This window comes from Rhizopus microsporus, assembly GCF_002708625.1.
Source record: "Rhizopus microsporus ATCC 52813 unplaced genomic scaffold scaffold_17, whole genome shotgun sequence".
In the NCBI taxonomy this organism is placed as follows: Eukaryota; Fungi; Mucoromycota; class Mucoromycetes; order Mucorales; family Rhizopodaceae; genus Rhizopus; species Rhizopus microsporus.
The window spans coordinates 24246-47897 of record NW_019671932.1 but is presented as its reverse complement, the minus strand read 5'-3'; the positions used below and the strand labels follow the sequence as shown (position 1 = coordinate 47897).

At 36.7% G+C, this 23652-nt stretch overlaps 9 protein-coding genes across 9 annotated transcripts; 5 read left to right on the top strand and 4 right to left on the bottom strand.

The window, feature by feature from the left end:
• Window positions 1–22: 22 nt before the first annotated feature.
• Window positions 23–693, bottom strand: RHIMIDRAFT_206732 (P-loop containing nucleoside triphosphate hydrolase protein; the record flags this gene model as incomplete). The annotated part of the gene is made up of 2 exons (XM_023606929.1): window positions 23–577; window positions 625–693. Coding segments are annotated over 2 exons (624 nt in total), but the record flags the coding sequence as incomplete, so codon positions are not given.
• An 815-nt stretch (window positions 694–1508) lies between these two features.
• Window positions 1509–2551, top strand: RHIMIDRAFT_294288 (1,3(4)-beta-glucanase; the record flags this gene model as incomplete). Its single annotated transcript, XM_023614074.1, has 2 exons — window positions 1509–1936; window positions 1997–2551. Exons 1-2 carry the CDS (start codon window positions 1541–1543, stop codon window positions 2549–2551), a joined length of 951 nt encoding a protein of 316 aa, XP_023463125.1. The 5' UTR covers window positions 1509–1540.
• Window positions 2552–3352: 801 nt separating this feature from the next.
• RHIMIDRAFT_262706 (Pkinase-domain-containing protein) lies at window positions 3353–5063 on the top strand. Its single transcript, XM_023611625.1, has 5 exons — window positions 3353–3587; window positions 3647–3733; window positions 3789–4249; window positions 4299–4591; window positions 4642–5063. The coding sequence occupies exons 1-5, from the start codon at window positions 3401–3403 to the stop codon at window positions 4997–4999; spliced, it is 1386 nt and encodes a 461-aa protein (XP_023463124.1). The 5' UTR covers window positions 3353–3400; the 3' UTR covers window positions 5000–5063.
• A 347-nt stretch (window positions 5064–5410) lies between these two features.
• Window positions 5411–5911, bottom strand: RHIMIDRAFT_240527 (uncharacterized protein; the record flags this gene model as incomplete). Its single annotated transcript, XM_023609396.1, has 1 exon — window positions 5411–5911. One exon carries the CDS (start codon window positions 5909–5911, stop codon window positions 5411–5413), a length of 501 nt encoding a protein of 166 aa, XP_023463123.1.
• Window positions 5912–6095: 184 nt separating this feature from the next.
• Window positions 6096–8003, bottom strand: RHIMIDRAFT_240526 (uncharacterized protein; the record flags this gene model as incomplete). Its single annotated transcript, XM_023609395.1, has 3 exons — window positions 6096–6438; window positions 6495–6589; window positions 7473–8003. 3 exons carry the CDS (start codon window positions 8001–8003, stop codon window positions 6096–6098), a joined length of 969 nt encoding a protein of 322 aa, XP_023463122.1.
• A 4175-nt stretch (window positions 8004–12178) lies between these two features.
• On the top strand, window positions 12179–14318 carry RHIMIDRAFT_315373 (glycosyltransferase family 57 protein). The gene is made up of 11 exons (XM_023614993.1): window positions 12179–12297; window positions 12364–12442; window positions 12495–12688; window positions 12742–12895; window positions 12960–13086; window positions 13139–13345; window positions 13400–13539; window positions 13588–13724; window positions 13782–13879; window positions 13941–14016; window positions 14069–14318. The coding sequence occupies exons 1-11, from the start codon at window positions 12242–12244 to the stop codon at window positions 14271–14273; spliced, it is 1473 nt and encodes a 490-aa protein (XP_023463121.1). The 5' UTR covers window positions 12179–12241; the 3' UTR covers window positions 14274–14318.
• An 880-nt stretch (window positions 14319–15198) lies between these two features.
• On the top strand, window positions 15199–16095 carry RHIMIDRAFT_240522 (uncharacterized protein; the record flags this gene model as incomplete). Its single annotated transcript, XM_023609394.1, has 1 exon — window positions 15199–16095. One exon carries the CDS (start codon window positions 15199–15201, stop codon window positions 16093–16095), a length of 897 nt encoding a protein of 298 aa, XP_023463120.1.
• A 291-nt stretch (window positions 16096–16386) lies between these two features.
• On the bottom strand, window positions 16387–18387 carry RHIMIDRAFT_46997 (uncharacterized protein). Its single transcript, XM_023615286.1, has 5 exons — window positions 17928–18387; window positions 17785–17868; window positions 17656–17717; window positions 17280–17600; window positions 16387–17225 (listed from the first exon to the last, which is right to left on the bottom strand). Exons 1-5 carry the CDS (start codon window positions 18199–18201, stop codon window positions 16464–16466), a joined length of 1503 nt encoding a protein of 500 aa, XP_023463119.1. The 5' UTR covers window positions 18202–18387; the 3' UTR covers window positions 16387–16463.
• Window positions 18388–18955: 568 nt separating this feature from the next.
• Window positions 18956–20469, top strand: RHIMIDRAFT_262645 (Pkinase-domain-containing protein). The gene has a single exon (XM_023611624.1). It carries the CDS (start codon window positions 18996–18998, stop codon window positions 20109–20111), a length of 1116 nt encoding a protein of 371 aa, XP_023463118.1. The 5' UTR covers window positions 18956–18995; the 3' UTR covers window positions 20112–20469.
• The last annotated feature ends 3183 nt before the right edge of the window (window positions 20470–23652 follow it).

Genomic DNA, 23652 nt, shown 5'->3' with positions numbered 1-23652 from the left:
GTACCATAAATAAAGAAAAAACTCAAAGTAAATGCTTACATAAACCATCTGCCACTTTTAATGCTGTCTGAGCTATTGAGTTGTTTTCTGTATCGATAACGACAATGTCTTTGAGTGAACGATCATGTTGGCTTAGTCGAAGGTATTCTGACCATACGATCTTGTCAAAATAGCCTGGAGGATCAATCCAGTACCCTTCAGCAGTATGATAGCCTTGTCTTTGCTCTCTTCTAGATTTCAAAGTCTCATAAGACGTTGTAAGAGATATCTTACAGTCTAAGTGTTGGTACACCCTATTATCCCAATATAACATAAACCCGTCGACTATAATAAAATGATTGTCTTCTTTTACTAGATACGAAAGCATCTCTTGTAGTTTTATCGCTGCCTGGTCATCCAATTGGTTAGATCCATCATGAACATTTAATTCTTCTTTTGAATCATATCCTTCAGGCAATTTTCCCTTATTTTTCTTGGCAAAGGATAAAACATCTAATAGTCTATCAAATTCTATTGCTTCTGGACAATCCCAATTTGCTAGTTGGGTTTCTTTATCAATAGGAATCTCTTTGTCGGGCTGCTTTTCTATTAGCAAAATATTGTATAACATATATTTGATATTACTTTATAAAAATCATCTTGATAGATAACAGTAACATTTTTCAGTATTCGTTTGAGAATACGTGTGATTGTCTAGCAACAAAAAATATCAAGTAACCTTCTACTTTTAGATATGTAAAGACTTACCGTCTTTCCTGAGCAAGAAGGGCCTCTAAAGATGATTAAGCATGTTCAAAAATGATTCCTATTAAACTAACTCTTATTGTCAACTCTTTACCCTACACCAATTGTATATACTTTTGTCATGTTGAAGAAAGAAAGCAGGTGAGATGTTGTGGGATTTAAAATGGAAGTGACTGCTAGCCAATGATTAAGAACATTATTCCTAGACCAATGTGTAACCATGGAGCCAATCTATATAGTTTATCCAGAAAAGCACACATGTGTATACTCTCCAAAAAAAAAAGTAGTGATATTGTAGGCTATCCTGTGACAGTAACCTGACTGATTGTGCTAGTAGATGTATGCTTTTCAAAATAATTTACAAGTAAATATAATGAATGGATAAATATTATGATTATGTAAGTGAAATAGGAAGATGCTAGCTATTTGGCCTGAATTGAGTGTACCTGATTTCTGAGAAAGAAAAAAAAAAAAGAAAACAGAAAAAAAATTTTACTGTGGCATAGTCTCTCAACAGCTTTGACATATTTGTATTCTTTCAGCTTTAAGCATCACTCTGTAATGAAGTAACTGTTGTAGCCAAGTTCATCTTTAAGAATGACGCTTTCTTACTCTTTTAAAACATACAATTTACTGAATTTCGGTACCTTTTGGTCCTAGTTTTTCCGGTTGTATATTCTTATCATTGGTTATGATCCAGAGTGCTATCCAAGCTTTCTTTATAAATAACCTGACTAAAGGGTAAATATAACAGCATCTTTTTCTCCTTTTCCCTCCTTTACCCCCTGTCAAGCATATGAAAACAGACATTTCACTCCTTTTTGTCTTTGTTTTTCTGGTACAAGTTGTCTTATGTCAATATAAACTCAAGGATAATTACACTGGCAAGAAGTTTCTTGAACAATTCACTTTCTTTCACGAAAGAGACCCTACAAACGGATTTGTTCAATATCAAGACTTGCAGCATGCTAAATCACTAGGCCTTGCTTTTGTTAAGGGAAATCGATTCATCATGAAAGCAGACAACAAGACAGTCGCTCCCCATGGCCGCCCATCCATTCGTATCCATTCCAACAAGACTTATAGCTCCGGTCTTTTTGTTTTTGATGTAAACCATATACCTTCCGGTTGTGGCACATGGCCTGCTTTCTGGTTACTTGGTCAGACATGGCCAAACAATGGCGAAATAGACGTAAGTCAAAATGCAGTTCCCTTTAATTTAATATTGACCTTTCTTTTGTGTGGCTTATAGATTATTGAAGGCATTCATAATGAAACAAGAAATACCATTACGCTTCATACAGATAATAAATGTAGCATGCAAGGTGTAAAGCAATTTATGACAGGTGCTGCTTCCAAATATAGAAACTGTGATGTCCATGCCTCCGATCAACCTAATAATCATGGATGCAGTGTATCTGATTCAAAGCAGAACTCAGTGGGTCGAGGTTTCAATAAGAACGGCGGTGGTGTATACGCCGTTCGCTGGGAAAAGTTGACAGGTATTCAAATTTGGTTCTTCCCTCGACGTTCGATTCCAAAAGATATCAAGTCTGGTAAACTCACATTCAAGAATTGGGGTCGCCCTACCGCTGACTTTCCATTTGGAAATAGCTGTCGGCATGAAGCATTCAAAAATATGAGAATAGTCCTTGATCTTACTTTTTGTGGTGATTTGGCTGGTATTCCAAGCATTTCTTCAAGTTACCACTGCCCCTTAGACTGCAAATCATATGTGAAGAATAATCCTCATAGCTTCAATGCTGCTTTTTGGGATATTAATTCATTAAAAGTATATCAGAAATAGACTTTAGACACTTATTAGACTCTTAGACAATAAAATCATACAAGTAGAATCATTATACATTATTTAATTAGAAGACTGATGAATAAAAAATAACGTATTATCGTTTTATGCTTACCAAAGAAGTAAAAGCAATGACAGTATTGTACTGACGAAGGTTGTTCTTAAAGTGCCTTCCTTGAGCGTCTGTGCGTGTAAGTCAGCCCGTCAAGTATTTAGGTGAGTCAGGCAAGAGCTGTAGCTGGACTGACACCGCTTGAAAAATGATTTCCAGCTAGGGTTCCTCAATGAAGATGCTCCCTGCCTTTCGTCTATCCAGTGCAGAGAATGACAGTGTGGACATTTCTTGTTCATTCGCTCAAGCTCTAATGGCTGCAAAAGGTGTAACCGAGAAATGTAGGCAGCAGAATTGTTTAAGAAGATTCTACTCCACCTGCACCTTCTGTGCCAGCTTCTCTCGCCTCCTGACTTGGATGGAAACACGTCTGATCCAATGCAAGTTGTTCCCGTTATATCTTAAATTTTGCAATACCTTTGCTTGTTCGTGGCTTAATTGCCTTTATTTAGTTTTGAAATAAATTATTACTATGCCTGCGCGAATGATTTTAGGACTGAATTTCAATAAAGAGCATTTCAACATCCTCACATCATAGAAATGGGCCCAAGTTGAGTTTTAATTTGCATAAACAAAACTCCATTAACTTTGATTGGATATTTTGTGGATCAAAGCTTCAAAAGCATTGAATTGGTGCGGTAAAACAAAATCTAACCATGCAGGAAATGCTTATATCATAGCACTAATTTCTTCTTTCTTTTTTGTTTGTTATTTGAAAAATAATAGTATACACAAAGATGCCAGCTACAATTAGTAAAATAATCGATAAAGCAAAACCAAGGTTCTCTTTTCATCATCGTCATCACAGTGATGGTGAAGAGCATCATCAACATCATGGAATATTCGCATTAAGTAGCAGTTTACCCACTCACCTTTTTGGATACAAAGATGGTAAAAAGGATGACTATGTGGAACCACCACCAAGTAAGTTATCAGCAACAATGAGCATGTACCACAAACACACAATCTTACTCCCTCTTTAGTTGCTCCAACAGAGACCCAGCCAAGAGAAACGATGAAGCCTTCGCTACCACCTCCTACTCCTACTAAAGAGGAACGTCATAAGCCATGTAAGCTGTCAATTCTAAAAAAGGCAAAGTTGGGTAAAAATAAACTTTTTTATAGCTTCATCCGTCAGCCCCCAAAACCTTCCGTCGACACCTCCTGCAACACCCGGTGGCTCTTTTTTGGCTGCAGATAATGAACCAGCAAAAACTGTCACTCAGACAGAACAATTATCTATGGATGAACACAACCAGAGTGAAAAACTCGAAAAGGATAAATGTCAACTAAAACTAAGTGATTTCAAAATTGAGCGTACAGTGGGCACTGGCTCCTTTGGTCGAGTGCATTTAATTCAGTCAAAAATTAATCAAAGATATTATGCGCTCAAGGTGCTTAAAAAGGCAGAAATTGTAAAGCTCAAACAGGTAGAGCACACAAATAATGAACGCGCTATACTCGCTAGTGTTCAACATCCATTTATTGTCAATCTTTGGGGAAGCTTTCAGGATGATGCTAACCTCTACATGGTCATGGACTATGTTCCAGGTGGAGAGCTTTTTTCCTTCTTAAGAAAGTCAAAGGTATGTGTCTTTATATATAATACTCTAGTTGCTCATGCTTCAAATTTAGAAATTTTCAAACGAAGTTGCTCGTTTTTATGCAGGAGAAGTATTATTGGCTCTTGCTTATCTCCATAGTAAGGATATCATTTATCGAGATTTAAAGCCTGAAAATATCCTGCTGGATGCACATGGGCATATAAAAGTGACTGATTTTGGATTTGCCAAGAAAGTTCCTGATATCACTTGGACATTATGTGGCACACCTGACTACCTTGCTCCCGAAATTATTCAAACAAAAGGATATGGGAAGGCGGCCGACTTTTGGGCCTTTGGGGTTCTTATTTTTGAAATGCTTGCAGGGTAAATCGGCTAATTGAGCACAACTACAAATTATATTAACTCTGTTTTAGTTATCCGCCATATTATGATGATAACCAATTTAAGCTATACGAAAAAATTTTGACTACACAGCCAAAATATCCTGCACATATGGATGCAGCTGCAAAGGACCTACTAAAGCATTTGTTAACAACTGACTTGAGCCAACGTTATGGAAACCTAAAAAGAGGATACCTTGATATCATGGAACATAAGTGGTTTGCTCCATTAGACTTCGAGAAGCTAATTCAGCGCAAGATAAAACCACCTCATATTCCCCACATCAAAGGAAGTGGTGATACAGCAAACTTTGACAAGTATCCAGAAGAGTTTCATCCTTATGGTGTCCCTCAAAAAGAGAACTATCGAGATCAATTTCCTGATTTTTAATTGTAAATTACTGTATATTGTAACTGTAATCAGAATAAAAAATACAAAAACATCTATTTGAAGCATTTTCAAATGCAGGGAACAAGTTGCAAACTCATGTTGAAGACGCCAAGAAGAACGGGATGAAGGTGATGTCCCGATTAGACAAAATTAAATAGAAAAAAAAGAATGTGTAGCGATCTTCTTTTATATAATGATCATCGTCTGGTTTATCTAATGAGAAACAGACAAACCAGCAGAATCGATAATACAGAATTCTTTTTTTTTATACTTTGTACAGTAAACATCTACTAGTCAAAGATGCTACGTTTTAACGTTAACAAAAATGTTTAGTTACAGTTTTCGCACTTTTAAATTCAGACATAGCTAATACAACTTACACTGTAAGGGCGTATGAGAGAGTCATATCAGTCATACGGATGGTTGGCCATTAGACGTACCTTGACGTATGAAAACATCAAGACGCTGATTGTTGTTTCTTAAAGCGAATAGAAATATGTCCAAGATATTGTGTGCAGCCATGATATCACGATTCCATACGATGTTGCAAGTGTTTTGTTTACACTTCAATATCGTATGTACTCTTCGTTTTGACTTCTCAGTTACAACATTGTCCATATTTCTATTTTTACACCTATTACATATTTGGCTTGTCAAATATTCATCTACCATACATATTTCTAATTGGTTTTCGCAATATTTTTGCAGAGTCTTTTTTATAAGGCGGACAGATGCTCCTCTGTTTCCTCTCAGGCTGCTGTTAAACATACCATCGCCAAAAGCAATTATTGTTTTTCTGGGCTTGTCAGGATGATCAAGAGGAGCAGGAGGACAATATTTGCTTTTATATTCAGCAGACGATGTCTTGATCCCAGTAGACGCCTTCTTGTTATACTTTACACTTCCGTGCATTAACCCTTTGCAGATTTCATGCACCCCTTTTTGTTTACGAATATAGCATTGAAACTTCAATTTTGATGACCTACAGAATTTTGCTTGCTTAAATAAACAAGTAAAAAAAAATCATGCTTTGCACTTACCAGGCATTTTCATTATAATAACTTGTAATATCATCATACAAACTAAGTCTTTCTTGTCAGGCTTTTGCAAACTCTGTGATATTTGATGTCTTCAGTGAGCTTAAATTAGAAATTTTCAAAAACTGAGCCGTGTGTTGTTCTTGGTGCTTCTTTCGTATAAAATTTGCATCATTATAGCCATACAGATGATAATACTCGTCCAAGCTTGTTGTCCTTTGCCTTCTAGGTGTATCTACGGCGGTTAAGGTTGTAGAAACACCAGGGTCTACTCCCCAAATATCACAACCATTTTGGATGTCATTAGTAAAATCTGAGGGACTTCTAGTTGTTGTCAAAGATCTCTTGACAGTTCGGGTAAAAGGAAAAGATATTGAATGATCATCCGTCGTTATAACGTTTCTATTAATGATAATTAGATATGCCTGTATTATATTATTATTTTACACATAGCTTACCTAAACTTCTTCCCACTCGTAAGACTGTCTCTAGTACAAAATCCCAATTTTGTAAAATTGAACAAATGGTAGTAAAAATCAGTCGGTTTTCTTCCCTTTCGGGTAATTTGGTATGCCACATTGTTTCACCAGTCTCCAAAAAGCTTGAGCATCAATTTGGATTGATTTTGTCTGAACGGAATATATAGGCGCAATGGGAAAAAGCGACATCCTCTTTTGTCAGTGTATTTAGAAGGAGTGAACGTACTATCTTGTATTCTTGTTTTAACTGTATCAATAAAATGTTGAACTACTGATACTTGTTGAGGAGTAAGCTTGGCTAGTTTTTTTCCTGGGACAAACGTCTTGTTGGAATTGATTGACTGCAATGTTTCTTCTCTTAAAGAATTAAACTTCTTTTTGCTCAAAGCACCAGTGAATGGAAGCTCTCTGAGCTTACGATACACATACGCTTTGGAAGTGACTTTTGAGGGTATGTTTTCCATAATAAAAACTTTTTTTTTGCACTTCTTGCGACAGAAAGTAGAACCACTTGAAAAACAGGTAAGGTTTTGAGTAAAGTGTATTGGAATCACATTGATCTGGTTGATATTTAGACCACATGCTTGCTATGCTTCCAGTGATTTCTTTATAAAAGTTACTGCATGGGACAGGCGATGGCCAAGATGGCTCTGGACCTTGTTTTTGTTTGTAAATGAAATATGCCAAGGCTTTTCTGGAAGCCACTGGAAGTTCTTTACAACAATTACTTGAATTGTTGTCAGACATTATATTCAGAAAGTACACTATCGATCTTCGTTCGTGTGTCTCGTGAATGTGGTTTCTAACCAGGGCTTCGTATTGCATACCAGCGATGGAAAGAATACTTGAATAGATTATACTTTTTAAAGAGTCGCGGTCTACAGTTGCCAATTCACAGAAAAGAGTGAAGTATTCTTTGAGATATTTTGGTGCTCTCTTTCCATTTCCAGTCATTACCGCAAATATATTTGTGAATAAACTTTGTTCAATAATTGGAATAGCCAGGCCATCATCGAGTAGTTTGATGAAGATGAAATTGGCAAAAAGGGATCCCACAAACAAAATTTTGGTGGTATAATCTGCTAGATCCTTGATATGCTGAACAAATTGTTGATTGTTACAAACATTAGGTAAGGATGTCTTGATGACAAAGCTTTCAACCCTTTCATCAGGGCTGCAAACAGGTACTTTTGCTTTCTTTTTTGGGCACAAGTTACTCGCTAATTGCGCGTGTGTTGTTAACCCACATGAGGGGCGCTTGACTTCCTTTAGAGCCTTTTGCTCTGTTTTGAATTTTAAAAGTGCATTTTGCTTATCAATCTTTTGTTGTACCTTTTTCGAAAGCCCTGGTCTACTTGAGGAAGAAGAGGCACCTCTTGATTTACTGTGCTGGAATAATTCACTTCTTGAGTTGGTGCTACTGTACCTATACCAGAATAATGTTAAATATTGACTGATAATGAACAAGATTGAATACTTTACATTCATTTAGCTTTGCGCCTTTTGAAGGTCTCTCTGAGCTGGATGATGTAGAATGCCTTTTCATTTGAAGCAAAAAGAAGAGCAAAAAGTGAAAGAGGTTATTGTTATTCATTTATCAAAGCTCATTTAATCAGTAAAATCGCGTCCTTTTCTCAGGTCCAATAGACTTATGCTGTCGCAGCGTTTGGTATTGGCTTTAGTGTGGAATCAAACAACTCAGTGAATACAATGACAGAAGATGATCTCTATTATAAATATAGCTTGAAGGATGTGTGTTGCCTCTTCTTTAGGCTTTACTCACAGATATACTTTTATTCAACCAGTCAGATTGCGAATGGTGTTAAGGTTGTCTTTTATGAGCTTCGGCTTAAATATTCTTATTTCAGTCTATAATATTAGCCGCTTCCAACTCGCTACGCTCATTTTTTGCACGTCGTCGTGCTGCCTCAGGCTTAAGGGCTTCGCCCTTTGTGATGAGTAAGGGCAAATGTTAATACGACCCTTTAAGCGAATGGCTAAATTTGAATTTTTGTGCGCCTAACAACATACTTCAGCTCCTCTCTGCATGCTTATTTATTGATGCAATAGTGCTACATACATGGTTTCATAAAATTGTTTATTCATAATAGAGAGTATATATTTTAATAGTATTATTCGTAAAGGTTTATGTGTTGAAAAGAATGGCATAGTCATAAAGCATTCATAATTGTGAGCATAAGTTTATTTGATGATCATATGATGTGTTACATAGGTGGATATATTAATATATTAGTGAAGTAATAGCTCTGGGTAGACAACATTGTTGGTTGTAGTTGAGCTTTCTGGCAGAAGGACTGAGATGCCAGAAAGAGAGATAACCCTTGAAAGAGCGATATATAACTGACCATACATAAACGGCGGATGCCGCAAGTCAACTACTACATACTTTAATGATTGGCCTTGGAGTTTATTGATTTTCATAGCGAAGCATAGGTTTACAGGGATTTGTTTTCTTGTTAGAATGAATGGCAAACCACCTTCTTGCGTTGAGAGTGTAAACCGAGGTATAAGCTCTAATGGGCCATGCGGCTTATTGGCAAGGCGAACCTGAACCATATAACTGCCAATTCGTACGACAACCAGACGAGTATCATTGCATAGATCTCTTGATGGGACAATGTTTCTTAATAGCATTACTGGTGCGCCAACTTTGAGCTCAAGCTTAGATGGAGGCAAGCCGGCAGGGTTTAAACTGCGTAAATATTCTATAGAAACAGTGTGTAAACCATCGGCTTCATTAACATCAGCAGAGTCTGTAGACGGAAGCGTAACCTTTTCGCCAGCCATCTTATCGAGAACAATGTCGTTGGTTCTTCCAACTGTGTCGTTTCTGGTAGCTAATATGGCCCTTTCACCAAAAAATTGACCATTGTTTATCGACATAGAGTTACTAAGTTCTTCATCTTTATAGACTTCGTTGATAAATTCATTCAGTTGTTTAGTCTGACAGATATAGTCAGAAAGTGTAATTGAATCATAAAGTGTATGGTTATATGAAATGTCTGCTATAAATCTTGCAAATGCAATATCACTTTGATTAAAAAGGTTTGTTAAACGCATATTCTGCGTAAGTCTCAATAGCTGGAGCCTTGACCATAAAATGACTGCTTGATCGACGCACTAACAGTATCAGCCCTGTTACCCCTTCTGATCACTGGTAGGATTTGAGCAAAATCACCACCAAGGACAACAGGCTTTCCTCCAAGCAAATAGAGCTCATCAGGATCATCGCAGATGTTTTGAAAGGTGCGATAAACAGCTTCAAAGAAATACTTGTGCTGCATCGGTACTTCATCTCAAATGATCAAATTTGCTCTCTGGATGAGCCCAGCAAGATCGCTATCCTTTCAGATATTGCAAGTGGAGCATTCATCTATAGATAAAGGGATTTTGAATAGTGAATGGGATGTCTGACCATTAAGCAAGAGAAGCGCGGCAATCCCAGAGGAGGCAACGCAAAGGACGATTTCGTTTTTACTCTTGTAATAATTACAAAGAGTATTGTACACAAACGTCTTGCCTGTGCCGACGGGCCCTTGCAAAAAGAATTGGCTGTTGCTAGGATCAGACTCAGTATTGCGGACGATAGTATTAAATACATCCTTCTGTTGTTGATTAAGCTGGCTATGCATTCTGTTGAAGTCGGCCAAGGACAGAATAGAATCAAAATCCAAGGCTCTTCTAATGAGAGGATATCTCTTTCTTTGCCTACCACCATGGCTCCCGAATAAGGATTGCCAATCACAGAGAGGTTCAGGTAGATTGAACATCTGAAAGCTTTTACCGTGTCCCCACAATTTGTCATCAAGCAGATGGAGGCCGTAGTCAATAGCTGGATTGTCATTCGTGAATGTCTGTTGGAGGAGCTGAGTCGTAAAATGATCACCTAATAGGTTTATAAGCTTATTAGAGAGATCGTCACATATATCACTGCAATATCTTTCCCACAGCACTAATGGGTTGCTTAACTGGGCTTGTAAGAGCGCAGTGACAAATAGCCTTCGTAGCTCACTACCTGTTGCAAAAAGTCTTGCCTCTGCAAAGCATCGATCCCACTCACGATCATCTTTGATCAAGTGCAGAGCGACGCAAGCTTCTCTGAATGTCGGGTACAACACACCATTGACAGTTCTTATGTCCTCAAAAGACTTGGGGCCACGGACACTAGTCAGCAAAAGACGAAGATAGTACCTTTCACCTGCAATAGGACTGCAGTGATACATTCTGCCAATGGCAAAGCCTCGCTGGCAAGGTCTCCATCGCTTTAATCTTTCATCAAAGACAAAATGCTGAGGAAATTCTTGGTAAAGGTATGACCTTCCATCTTCAATTCTTGCATTATAGTTAAAAATGACCATCAACGTTGTCCTGTTTCTTTCTAAAATCGTTGTAATCTATGCTGCTGACGCATCTGAGGGAAAGCAGACTGCTTGTTCACCAGGTAAATGGACCTGAAGGCTGATCGCCGTGGGATCTTCTTTGTGGGTTTTGAATTGGAAAATATTCCAAACATCTTCGGTTGGGCCAATATATCTTCCTTGAAGATACTTTTTATTTCGTCTTGGCTATTTTCGATTTCTAAAGTTGTTCTATCCGACCCCTTATAGATGTACTTGTTAACATACTTAATTACATGTATGCCAGCGCAAATTTCAACGTTTATATGTGCCTTGTACTTTTTGGATAGGTACGGGTTATATGGTACAACCCACCTATTGTCCATAGCGAAATCAGAAGCAACTCTTCCAGGTGGCCTTATAGAATAAAAGTAATTGTTCTGTTCCTCAGCAGGTACTCGTCTTCGTCTATATAGAGGGTATCCGTTCTCTGGCATGATAGTTTCATCTTAAAATTCTTTTGGGAATCTCTTAGAGCAGCAGAGCAGCCCTCTTCCACTTGCGCCTTCAATCATGCATGGTGAGCGTGGGTTAATATCTCCACATGGTCCATGGAGCATGCATGACGTGATTATCTCAAAGGGCTCTCTGTCTATATTTTTGTTTGGCAGTGCTGCTGAAATTACTTGATCAATTTTCTCAGCATCAACAAAATTGCCTTCGGGGTCAAGGAAGAGCAGCAAGTGCAGATAAGGCAGACCTCTCTTTTGATATTCAATGGTGCGTACCAACCCTTTATAGCGACCAAAAATCTGTTTCTTCTTCAAATCGTTCAAAATGTGTTTAGCTTTGATATTAAATACTCTTGCAATGAGGCCAGGCCTATCAGATGCTGTTTGTCCGGGTAGCAGCTCCTCAGTGGTTTCTTTCCATTTGGGGTTGGCCGTGAAGGTAATGAAAAGAGACGACTTCCCAAAATGGCGAAAAATGGCCATGGAGTCATAGTATAGCCTACTCATGAAACGGGGACCGCCATGATAACTGCTGGGGAGAATAAATCTACGTCCCAAGCTCACAGCGTCCACTTGGTCATCTTGAGTGATGGCGTCTGATAGACCGTTGTAAACATCGGCATGAGGTCTACCCTGATTAGTTCGTAGCCATTCAAGCTTATTCTGATCGCAAATAGCCCATGTGTCTATCAGGAATTGCTGAAACAATCTCTTGCTATAAAAGATGGTAGGAAACTCGTTCCAGTATATATATTAGAGTGATTACAGTAAACATCTATTTTTAGTAACTTATGTCATACAACGAAATTTTCATTTTGTGATAACGCGTATTGTTTCCTTTTATTGATTTTATAACATGCAAAACTTACTCATAATCAGCACTTTCATTAAGCTATTACTTATACCAGCATAGTAAGAGAGTTATTGATAAAAATATCAACAGGCGAAGAAAATGTCATTCTCATTCAGATGATGTAGTCGATCGACTGATTTTGAAGTTCATCGAAATTGGTTAGCTATAACACACAGTTTACCAATCAATCAATGGTATCTTGAGGTAAAAGTGATGGATAAGTATTAGACAAGAATTGAGCAGTTATATCTCCTAGAAAACGTCTGAATGGACACTTGACTATCCTCCTTTCTTTGCATGGTTTGAGAAGCTATTGAGTTGTTTTGCTGCTTTCGTGGATCCCAAGATGTTAAAAATTGAAAATCTTGAATATGCAAGTAATGAAACTGTCATATTTCAGAGATTATCTGTCATTGTCAGTGAACTACTTCTTTTTTGGGCGTTATCAAGGTGATTGATTAATTTGACAAGCATTTGAGAAACAAGCGAACTGATTTTTATAGATACACGAAATATTTTGGAAACAAATATACACACTGGGTCATAGCCGGATCTATACTTATGCATCCAGGGGTTATCATAGTAGATCATATTCATTTCCAGTATAATGGAATTTTGTATGGTATACTGCTTTTATCTATTGTGGAAGCCAAGAAAGTTAGTATAAAAGATGATGTATTATTCACATTGTATTAATCAGTATCTCTTTTATACCATGTAGAATAAAATGCTCTTGTCTGGTATACTGTTTGCTGTGCTGTTAAACTTTAAGCATATATATTTATATATGGCGCCTGCCTACTTTGTTTACTTGCTAAAGTCTTACTGCTATATTCAAGATAGTCCAGGTAAGAGCATGATATACATACTTTTTGATTGTATAATACTCAAGTATGCTAGCCATGGCATTTTCACTTCAAAGGTTTATTTTACTTGGTAGTTCAGTTATTGCTGTATTCCTTTTGTCTTTTGGACCATTCATTTATTTTGGTCAAATATCCAATGTACTTCAGCGACTCTTTCCGTTCACTCGCGGGTTATGTCATGCCTACTGGGCACCTAATCTTTGGGCACTCTATGCTGCCACTGACAGAGCCTTGATCATCCGTAAGAAATGATAAATTTTATTTTTCTTCTAATCTAAACATCTTTTGCTACAAGTTGGAAAGAGACTTGACTGGAAATTAAAAGAAGAAGCAATCGGCTCTATGACAAAAGGCTTTGTGGGTGACACTCAATTTGCTGTATTACCAACCATTGAGGCCATTCACACACTGATTTTTACTACAGGTGTACAACTGGTAAGTTGATGTAATAAGAGAACTTGAAGCTGACTTGTGCATACGTAGATCGTGCTTCAAAAGTTATGGAGAAAGCCAACCTTTAACAACTTTTTATCTTCACTGATATTATGTGCATTCGCAACTTACTTATTTGGATGGCATGTTCATGAAAAGGCCATCATGATTGTCCTAATTCCTTATGGGTAAAAAGGATAGTTCTATAAAAAAAAAGAGTGTTGCACTAATAACACCCTTTGTAGGTTGATAGCGACGGACAGCAAGTTAAATCTAAGAGCGTTTGTCATATTAAGCATAGCAGGTATCTATTCATTGTATCCTCTGCTATTTCAACCTACAGGTAAGCCATATGTTGGATGGAATAAAGGATCAATTGTATCTAACAGCACGCAACTGCACAGAAACTCCTATAAAGTTGGTATATACTCTGCTTTGGGCATTTACTATTGTACCCAGCCTGTCCTATAGCATGAACATGTAAGCTTATTTTTAATGAGGTGCTTGTACTGACTTTATATTTGAATCGTAGTGCACTAAAGGATCTTTTATCAAGAATAGAGAAATTGTACTTGGTTGGATTTTTATTCCTGCAGTGCTATACAAGTATAATACACGACTTGCTATTTGATGCTTATCAGTTACAGTTCTTGCCTCTAATGGTGACAAGTCTATACTGTAGTGCTGGTATCATTTATGGCTGGTGTATGTTGATGATAAACTACTTGATTAATTAAATAAACAAACTACCATATCCTATTTGAGATGATGCATTTAAAAGCATTATATTTAATCCCTATTCATCATAACTATGATAGAGCCTTTTCTCTATAATTGTAAAGTATATGTCTGCCGTTCAGAATGCTTTGAAGTTATGAAGGGAGTTTTTAATACATCAATATCGACCTTAGGAGATCAAGGGGAAAACATGAAAGACAGAACATAAATAATCATAACTTAAGCCCATTCAGCCAAGTGATGTGTTTGATATGAATCATTATAGTACTTTATGAACTTACAGTAGAGCATACACTCCCTCCATCACACCTGATATGAATAAACTATAGTACCAATAATAATAATAGCTACTAGAAAAACAATGATAAATAATTACACTGGCAACATTAACTCTCACTATAAAACTCATATGCGACTTCTTTTCTTTTTAGTCATTGGTGTATTGACCATTTTCGATTTAAAGCAGAGTATAGATTTAAGGTAGATTTCATGGTTTAAAACTTGAAATAAGAATAAACAACTACAAGAGTAATTGATACTTACACTTTGAAACGGTGGACGACTCTAGTATATTCTATTCACTATTACTAATTGAAATGAGGCTAGATTTAACCTAGGTAATGCTTGTTTTATATGTAAGTTATGCTTACAAAAGATGAGATACATGGTGCTTTACAAAACAAAATTTACTTCCATATCGAAATACACTTTTGGTACCTGGGCGGAGCTATTCAAAATGAGGAAAACATTCACGCGTGTAATAATCTAAATTAGTCATTTTGTGTGATATTAAATTGGCTGTACAGAGGAAAAAAGTTTGACAGATATACTGAAAGGAGGATGGGGGAGGAGGAGGAGGATATTTAGTGTCTCCCTGCAGCTTCTTTCTTCTATTTTTTCGCTTACTTTCTACAGACAGTGCTAATGGAATCTGTAAAGCCAAAAAGATTCTCTTTTTCTGGATTTAGCAGCTCATTATCTAGGAGCTTTTCTTTTTCTTCCAACGAACAACAAAAGCAAGATGAGTCTCACAACAAGAGTAGTAAACGGACTCAAAAGTCTAAAAGTTTATACATAAAATCATTTCGAAAACCCGAAGAGAGAATAAAGACAAGTTATGACGCTAAAGAAGCTACTCAGTCAAATGGAAAAGAGATCCGCAACAACATTCGAAGATCGCTATCGGCCGTATTATACGCATCTCCTCAGTCCAAAGACAAGACTGGTGAAAATAGTAACAAGTTGGTGCCTGTATTAGTAACACCTGAACTATCTGAATCAGTAGGCGGAATCTTGATCGATGATAGTAGCAGTAAAAAACAGCAAGAGGAAATAAAGACAGAAAGAAAGAAGGCAGTTGAATATGACAACACATTAGATGTGTTCGTAGATGATACAACAAATGATACTCTTACAATTCTATGGCAAGGATACTGTTATACAATTAAAATAAGTGATAAAAACCCTGTAGCTTCAGAGATAATTAAGCAAGATAATGCGGAGATGAACGATATTGTCAAAGATTTGAAAGCTAGATATGAAAGAGAATTATGGTATACATATCATGGACTTATACATCCACTTCATCTCTTTAAAGAAAAGGATAACAATCAAGAAATCTTAGACACAGGCAAATGGCATGGTTTGAGCGTAGGAGAGCTCAAACGATACTATGACAATTATGGATCCATGATGTTAAAGATACGTGAATCAAGGATGCTAGAGCAGCAACGTCATTATTATTGTCTTAATGATGCTAAAAAGGAATGGATTATACCAGAGATAGTAAAGGAGCCACAGCATGTTATATCCAAAGTTTAGCTCCCTTCTTCCTCCTCTTCCTTCTCCTTGTATACCACAAAAGAAAAAGAATACTATAACTTATTTAATAAAATATAGCTGAAATTAATCATTACATTTCATCAACGTCTTTTTTTAGGAGAAGACAACTCGAAAGGGCCCCTTTTAAACCTATTTGATATATGACGCTTGATGTTTTTATATTCAAGGTAATATTATATATTTTTTATAAGAATAGTTGTTTTGAGGCTTGCTCTTGCTTTCGTAGCTATTATTTCATATTGATGACATTATGTATTTATTATATAAATAGGGAGAAGATGTGTATAAAGATAGTAATAGGAGATACTTCTCTCTTTTTTTTAGTCTATACAAAAGTTGAGAGGTAATCATGCATCTTTTTCATTATCAGCTACAACAATTGAAATGATGCTGTGATCTTCACGATGATAACCATGGTGGGTCTGAGTAGGTGGCTGCTGATGATTTGTCAATTTTAAAAGAAGAGGTGTTGCAATCAAGGTAACTGAGGTGACAGCCAGTAAGAGATAGTAAACTTCACGAGAAATAATAGAGAGTTGCTTCGCTCGTGATGCCAGCACAAACCCAAATTCAGATACTTGTGCCAACGCAATTGCCATGGTAGAGGATTTGTGTATGTCAAATTTAAATAAATATAGAATGATGCACATTGCAATAAATTTGAAGCCGATAACGCCACTAGCTAAGATAAGCAATAGCATAGCTTCAGAGGCTAGAAAAGAAGGGTACGTGTGTAGACCAATAGCGGCAAAGAACAAACAAGCAAACAAATCGCGTACAGGCTCAATGACATCGAGTGAAGTTTCATACATATCTTTACGTGATCTAATAATGACGCCAGCTGCAAAGCATCCCAATTCCATGCCTAGCCCTAAATATTCTGATATAATCAACATGGTCATGCAAACAGCAACTGTGCCTAGCAGCATAAGTTCGTGGTTTTTCATAATAAGCTGTACAGGTAACGTCTTCTGAAGTATACGAGGAGCAATAGGTATCAACTTAACAATGGAATAACACACAAGACCAAATATCGTAAAGGACACAGTTATCTTCAAGACGGCAATTGCTACTTGAATTCCTGTGTTTGAAAGGGCAGGGATGATGGCCTAAAATGATGTATGAGATAATGCAAAATGTCTAAAGCTCACATTTTCATTTACCAGCATAAATCCTAAAATGACGTCTTGCATAACCAGTAGACCATAAAGATGATCTAATTGGTCTAACCTAATACATTTCACTACTACAGCGGTCGAGCTCAAGCTGATGCATGCTCCTACGAAGATAGCCTCTTTATAGTCAGCTCCGAGCATATAGGCCATCAGCAGAAAGAACAATACGGTAACCAAAAGCAACGTAACAGCACCTTCAAGGGCTATTCTCCACATTTTTCTAATCTTTTCCAAAGAAAATTCTAGACCAAGCACAAACACGATGAGCACTACACCCAGCTGAGCCAATGTTTCCACTTGGATAAGTTCCTTAACAACTGTCAGCTGCCCCTTTTTCTTTTTCTTTAAATAGGTGTAGCTTTACCTGTATAAGATTATATCCTGATGGTCCTATAATAACACCAGCCAGAATGTACCCAAAGAAAGCTATATCCACAAGTATAAAGTGTTATTAAAATAGCAACTGGTGCTGCTGTATGATACATTACTTTACCAGGTAAACCAATGCAAGAAAAAACCCAGCCAAATACGAATGCGGTGATTAATATCAAGACGAAATCATGAATCAATTGCAGATCTGTGAATAAGACCTTGAGATGAGCACTTGAGAGAATGTAGAATAATACACACACGCACCTTCGATAATCACTGTTGTATCTGAGGGCCTCATCAAGACGTATTCATTGTTGTCTTGATCTACAATTGCATTAATCATATCCTCGTTTGGATTGTCTCTTCCAAGTTTTAATACTGTTTCCACCTTTGCATTATCAGCTGAAAATAAAATCATGTTTTGCTGCATATCTTCTTCCAACTGGTCTGCATTTTCGCTTACTTCCTTTAGCATATCTTTGACTATTTCCTTGACAGAGTCCACGTCCTCCTCTTCTTCGTGAGAGTTTTCATGCATATGCTCGTGCTGTTCAGAATATTTGTTTGATACAGAGGATGCCGATCGCAGTCTTTGATGAGATACTTTTACTGCCCTTTGAAATTCAAACGTTAGCTTTAATGCTGGGCTCCTAAAGTCATAAGATGCCTTGTAAGGATCTTGGTTGACAGTTTGTTCATAGATCTGAAATGCTCCCAAGACAAAAGATTGAAAGGCTTGAAAATCATCCAACTGCACACCAGCTAATGCATAAAGTTCATCACTTGACTCTCCATGTACAGCTTTGATGCTTTCAAATAGACGTTTTTTCTTGATGATGAGCTGTTTTTCATGATTATAACCTTTTTGGAGAATTTTATAAATTGTTTCTGCATTTAAAGGGGCTAAATCCTAGTTATATAGTGAGCTAAAGTAGATAAAAAGAGAAAAATCTATTACTGGTAGAGAAGTAGGCTCCGCAAGCGTAAAGAAGTTACAGCCAACAAGAGAGAGTATAAACCAGTATACAAGACGCATCCTAAAAGTTTTTATGTAAAAAAAGAAGGGGTGAAGGAAGGGGCGGAGCGTAGAGTGGGGAATAAAGGGATCTTATCAGTGACGCAAATATCTAGTGTGTGTAGTTACACGTATCCATTCAAAATAGGGAAACTGATTCGTTTCTTGGTTACTCCTTAAAATAACGCCCAACATGTTCATGCCCAAATTAAAAAGTATAAATAAGGAATACTTTTTTATCTGTTCTTTCTCTCCTTTCTCTCTCTCTTTTTTTCTTTACTCCTTTTTGTACAAATAAGTCACGGGGTACAATAGCAATGGATCAGCTCGCTTTACCTATTGGAACAATCATTGATGATTTAGAGATCAAACAAGTGTTAAGTGTTGGCGCATATGGTCAAGTTTATCTGGCAAAAGATATTTATACTTTAGAAGAATATGCGGTCAAATCATTACCTCGTCCTGGCCCTGATTCTCATCAATTGTCATTCCAGCAAACTGAGATTATGATACACACCCACCTCTCGGGACATCCGCACATTATCCCACTTGAAAAGGTTATAAAAACTTCTAAAACTTCTAAATGGATACATGCAGTGATTGAGTATGGTCCAGAAGGCGATCTGTTTACTGCTATCATTGACAGAGGCATTTATTATGGAAACCACTCACTCATCCGACATGTATTCTTGCAACTTATCGATGCCGTCCGCTATTGTCACAGTAAAGGTATCTATCATCGAGATTTGAAGCCTGAAAACATCCTAGTGTTTGATCAAGGGCGTACTTTAAAACTTGCAGACTTTGGTCTTGCCACGACTGATCGATATTCAACAGATTATGGATGTGGTTCGACTTTTTATTTTTCCCCTGAATGTCAAGGTGGACTTTTAATGAACAGCTGGATGGGTTATGCGACTGCACCTAATGATGTTTGGTCACTTGGTATCATCCTGATCAACTTGGCGGCAGGCAGGAATCCTTGGCGCATCGCTTCCCTTGAAGACGAAACATACAGCGCCTTCCTTCAAGATCCTAATTTGCTATTAAAGATACTACCTATATCCAATGAGCTCAATCGTATTCTCAAACGTATATTCTGTTTGGACCCTCTCAAGAGGATTACACTGGACGAGCTTTACCTTCGCGTACAACACTGTACTCACTTTACTCGTACACCCGAAGTAAGCCAGTATGAGAATATGGTTACTCGACGAAAGACAGCTAAACTCGCCAAGATTCAAATTCATTCTAAAGTTGTTACTGACTTACCTTCACCACCCGATACACCAAAGATGGCTCGTTCTGTTTCATCTTCTACTGACCAAGGATCTACCTTGTTGACGGGCACGGACCTTTCAAGAAGTGATGTGTTATTTTCTAAAAATAGTAATCATGATCTAGAATCCCACTATCCTCCATTATCAGTCTAGAACCTATTCATCTTATACTCTCCATTCATTTTATACGATATGCTCTTTCCATCATACGCACGTACATACATACTATTCATATATACACATATATATACTACAACCCACATACACACATACATACTATATTTTTATGTATATATTCTTTGTTCATACTCCCCCCATTCATACTTATGCTTTTTTTTTCTCTCTCTCTTTCTTTTTCTGTTATTATCCATTATGTTTATAGTAGTGCTATGTATATTTTTTCTTATGTATTGCTGCTATTTTTATGTATATTCCTCGGTTGCTTCTTTTGTCAATGTAATTTTCTTTTTTATTTATAAATAAATGCGGCTTTCTAAAAATAACCCTAATACAGTGTCGGGCTTGTTCAAAGAAAAACAGATAATAAAAATGTCTTTAATTAAGGCAAGCAGTAAGTTGATATATGCACAAAAGTATTGTGCCTCTATTTGCCGTGGAGGAGAACTGGCATACTGTTTCAAAGAAACATAGAATACTATTCATAAGGAAGCATCGTGTTCACTCTGCTTCCAAAACTTTGCTTCAAGATTTAGAATATAAACATATTCAAGTAATTTATTATCAACCCTATCTCTTTATATTTCATAATCCACTAGAGGCTGTACAGGAGACTTGTCCAGATTACTAAGCTGTATTAAGGTCTTGGTTGATACTTTAGGCATTTTGGTCACTTTACTAGTATAAGAAAATGACTATCTATCTCATCTATACTTTTGCTCACGTATATAGGAAGAACACATACTCATTTTAAAGACAAGTAATGTACACTATTGTAGTCACATTAAGTATGTTTATGAAAGTAGTCGCTGCAACAAAACACTCCCCATTATACATGCAAATTATTATTGTAATTTGATTGTTTATTGTGTAGAGCTCTAAAAATAGCTATATTTATAATCACACTTTATGAAAAATTAAATCACGACATAAATGTCCTGTTTATCGGTAAGTTACTGCATATGGAGGTGATGGAGACAATGAAAAGTCAAACTTAATTTAATTGCATGCTTGGTGTTACGGCGGAATGAAGAGAAAACGTCATATGGTGCTGTTGGCTACTTTTTTACAGTGTTTTCACAATTTTCACAGAGTTTTAACCTAAAATTGGACGATTAGAAAAATTGATTTGACAATTTATACTGTTATGTTGTACGATCTCTAAAAGCTGTGGGACATGTACAGTCTTTTCAGAAAGTAAAGTCGCATTTTTGCAATTTTTATAATACAATTTATACGAAAAAGTGACAAGCCAGCACGACGTCTCTTTCTGGAAATAGTGTAACAAAAAACAGAGAGATGCTTTATTGTTGCTTTGTGTACACGAGCCAAAAGATTTGTAGACGACTGTTCAAGCAGATCTTTACCTGCATGAAATAGTCCTGGTGATAACCAGGGTGGTTAAATTTGTTTTTGTTTTTCGTTCGCAGAGCTAGTACTGTCATCAGGTCTGCTTCTTTTCTTTGACCTTTTAAAGCGCGCCGATCTTGCACCTGTCTCCCTCAATGGTTTCAAAATTAAGGCAAAGTTAAGTACTGCCGCTGTGTCTCTGTTGTATAAACGCCTTCTTTCTTTATTTTCTAAACAACTGACATTCTTGCAGCTAATAATCTGTTTGCTATTATTGCCATTTTAAGTTAAAATGGTTATTACCGCAGGAGACCATGGCAGATGACTGTTTCTCTGTTCACCTTTTGCTTCTTTCTTGGATTCTGGGCTTTCTTAAATAGTTCCAATTCATGAAACTTCATACTTGGTGCGGACCAATCACCAATCACCAGAACTGCATCCGGCCCAAACTTGTTCTTTAGGTTCTTCACCAGCTTTTCATTGCACTTGTCATGGTACAACTTGGGAGAAAACTTCATCTTTTAAAAGAGAGTAAGAACAATTTCTACAGTATTTTGTGTGCTTCATGCATCACGTCCTTTTTCTTCTTTTCGAATTTTCTGTCGTTTCAACTCCATTGATTTTCAACCAGTCAAGTGGTTCTTTGATGATATACGACAGCTGGTTAATTTTTATTTCTATTAATCTTTTCCGCAGGTGATGAATGGGCAATAAAAGCTGCAAATGGTAGAGAAATTCATCAATATCGATTCTTGCTGACGAGCATCCTTCAATGTTTCTGTCAACATCTGATAGTAATCCACGGATACGAGTGATGAATAATAATCAATTTTCATAATATAAGTCACCACTATCAGTTACTTTGAAATCAACAGGCTCAGAGAAATCATACGGCACAGCATCAAGCGCCTCGTTCCCGTAATAATGTTTCAATATCAGCTCTACTTTCGCCTTTGCTCGTAGATGCTCGACAAACCTGTGTGTGACTGGAGTGTTTGTAACACCTACGAGTTCATGTAATGTCTTCTGGAATTCAGGTTTCCATATACTTTTTATAGCTGTTTTTATTGCGATGATGCATTTTCTCTGGCACATATAAAAAATAACTATAAGGCACAATATTTTTTTTCAGTTTTCGTACTTACTATGATATTGTGGATGAATAGTTGTTTTAACTCGGGAAATTAGAAATACAGCAAGATAGAATGTATCTCCTTGTAAGCCTTTTATTAACAAAGTGAATTATATTAATACGACTGTTGCCAGTTGCTATAGATTATAGATGCCATGAATCAGTGTTGTGGGCCTAATACGAGGTATTATGTTAATGCCAAGTAGAAGATATGACTCTGGTTAATATACGAAATATATATTGATCATATTACGTCAAAGTGTGTAATCTTCTTCGAAATAAACGTAGAAGTACGACGCTTACATATTCAAGGTCTTCGTTTTCAATGTTCATCTTTTACTCTTTCAAAATATAAATAAAAGAGAAATAAGGCAGCAATGTAATAATACAAATCATATTTATAGTATGACTTTACTAACAGGGTTGACGACATTAATTAAAAAAGAAAAGCTTACCATGTTGTGCACTTGTTAGATTAAAAAAACATGCTCTTTATGCTATGAAGCACACAGCATGATAGCCTGAATGAATATTAATACATAATGATAAGATCATCTTTACATTATGAATTGAAATCTCCGTAGTATTTATTAAATCTCATTTGGCAGTTTACAGTGATATCGAATGATGATTAAAGCAATGTACAGAGTTTTGTATAATATTCATTCAAGACACATAATATCGTCATTAGAAGAAAATGCCTTTACTCTCTAACAATTACTATGTAAGCTGTCGTATACCTTTTTTTTTTTTTGATAAATTGATAATGCCAGTTTTTAACTCTGATGCAAAAATCACTCGCGAACCAAATTATAGAATCATGATCTAACAGCAATGTGTACCTTGAGAACGATCTTGTTCAACTTAAGAGAGGTTGGTGAACGTCCACGTTGTTTTAACCAAACACAAACGCCACCAAGACCAGGATTCAAACGAAAAGAAAAAAGGTAAACTTCAATCCAAAAACAAACAGAATGGCTATGTTGCCTCCACTCCGACCTCGGATGCGGTTATGTTCTTGGTAACTTCTCCAAA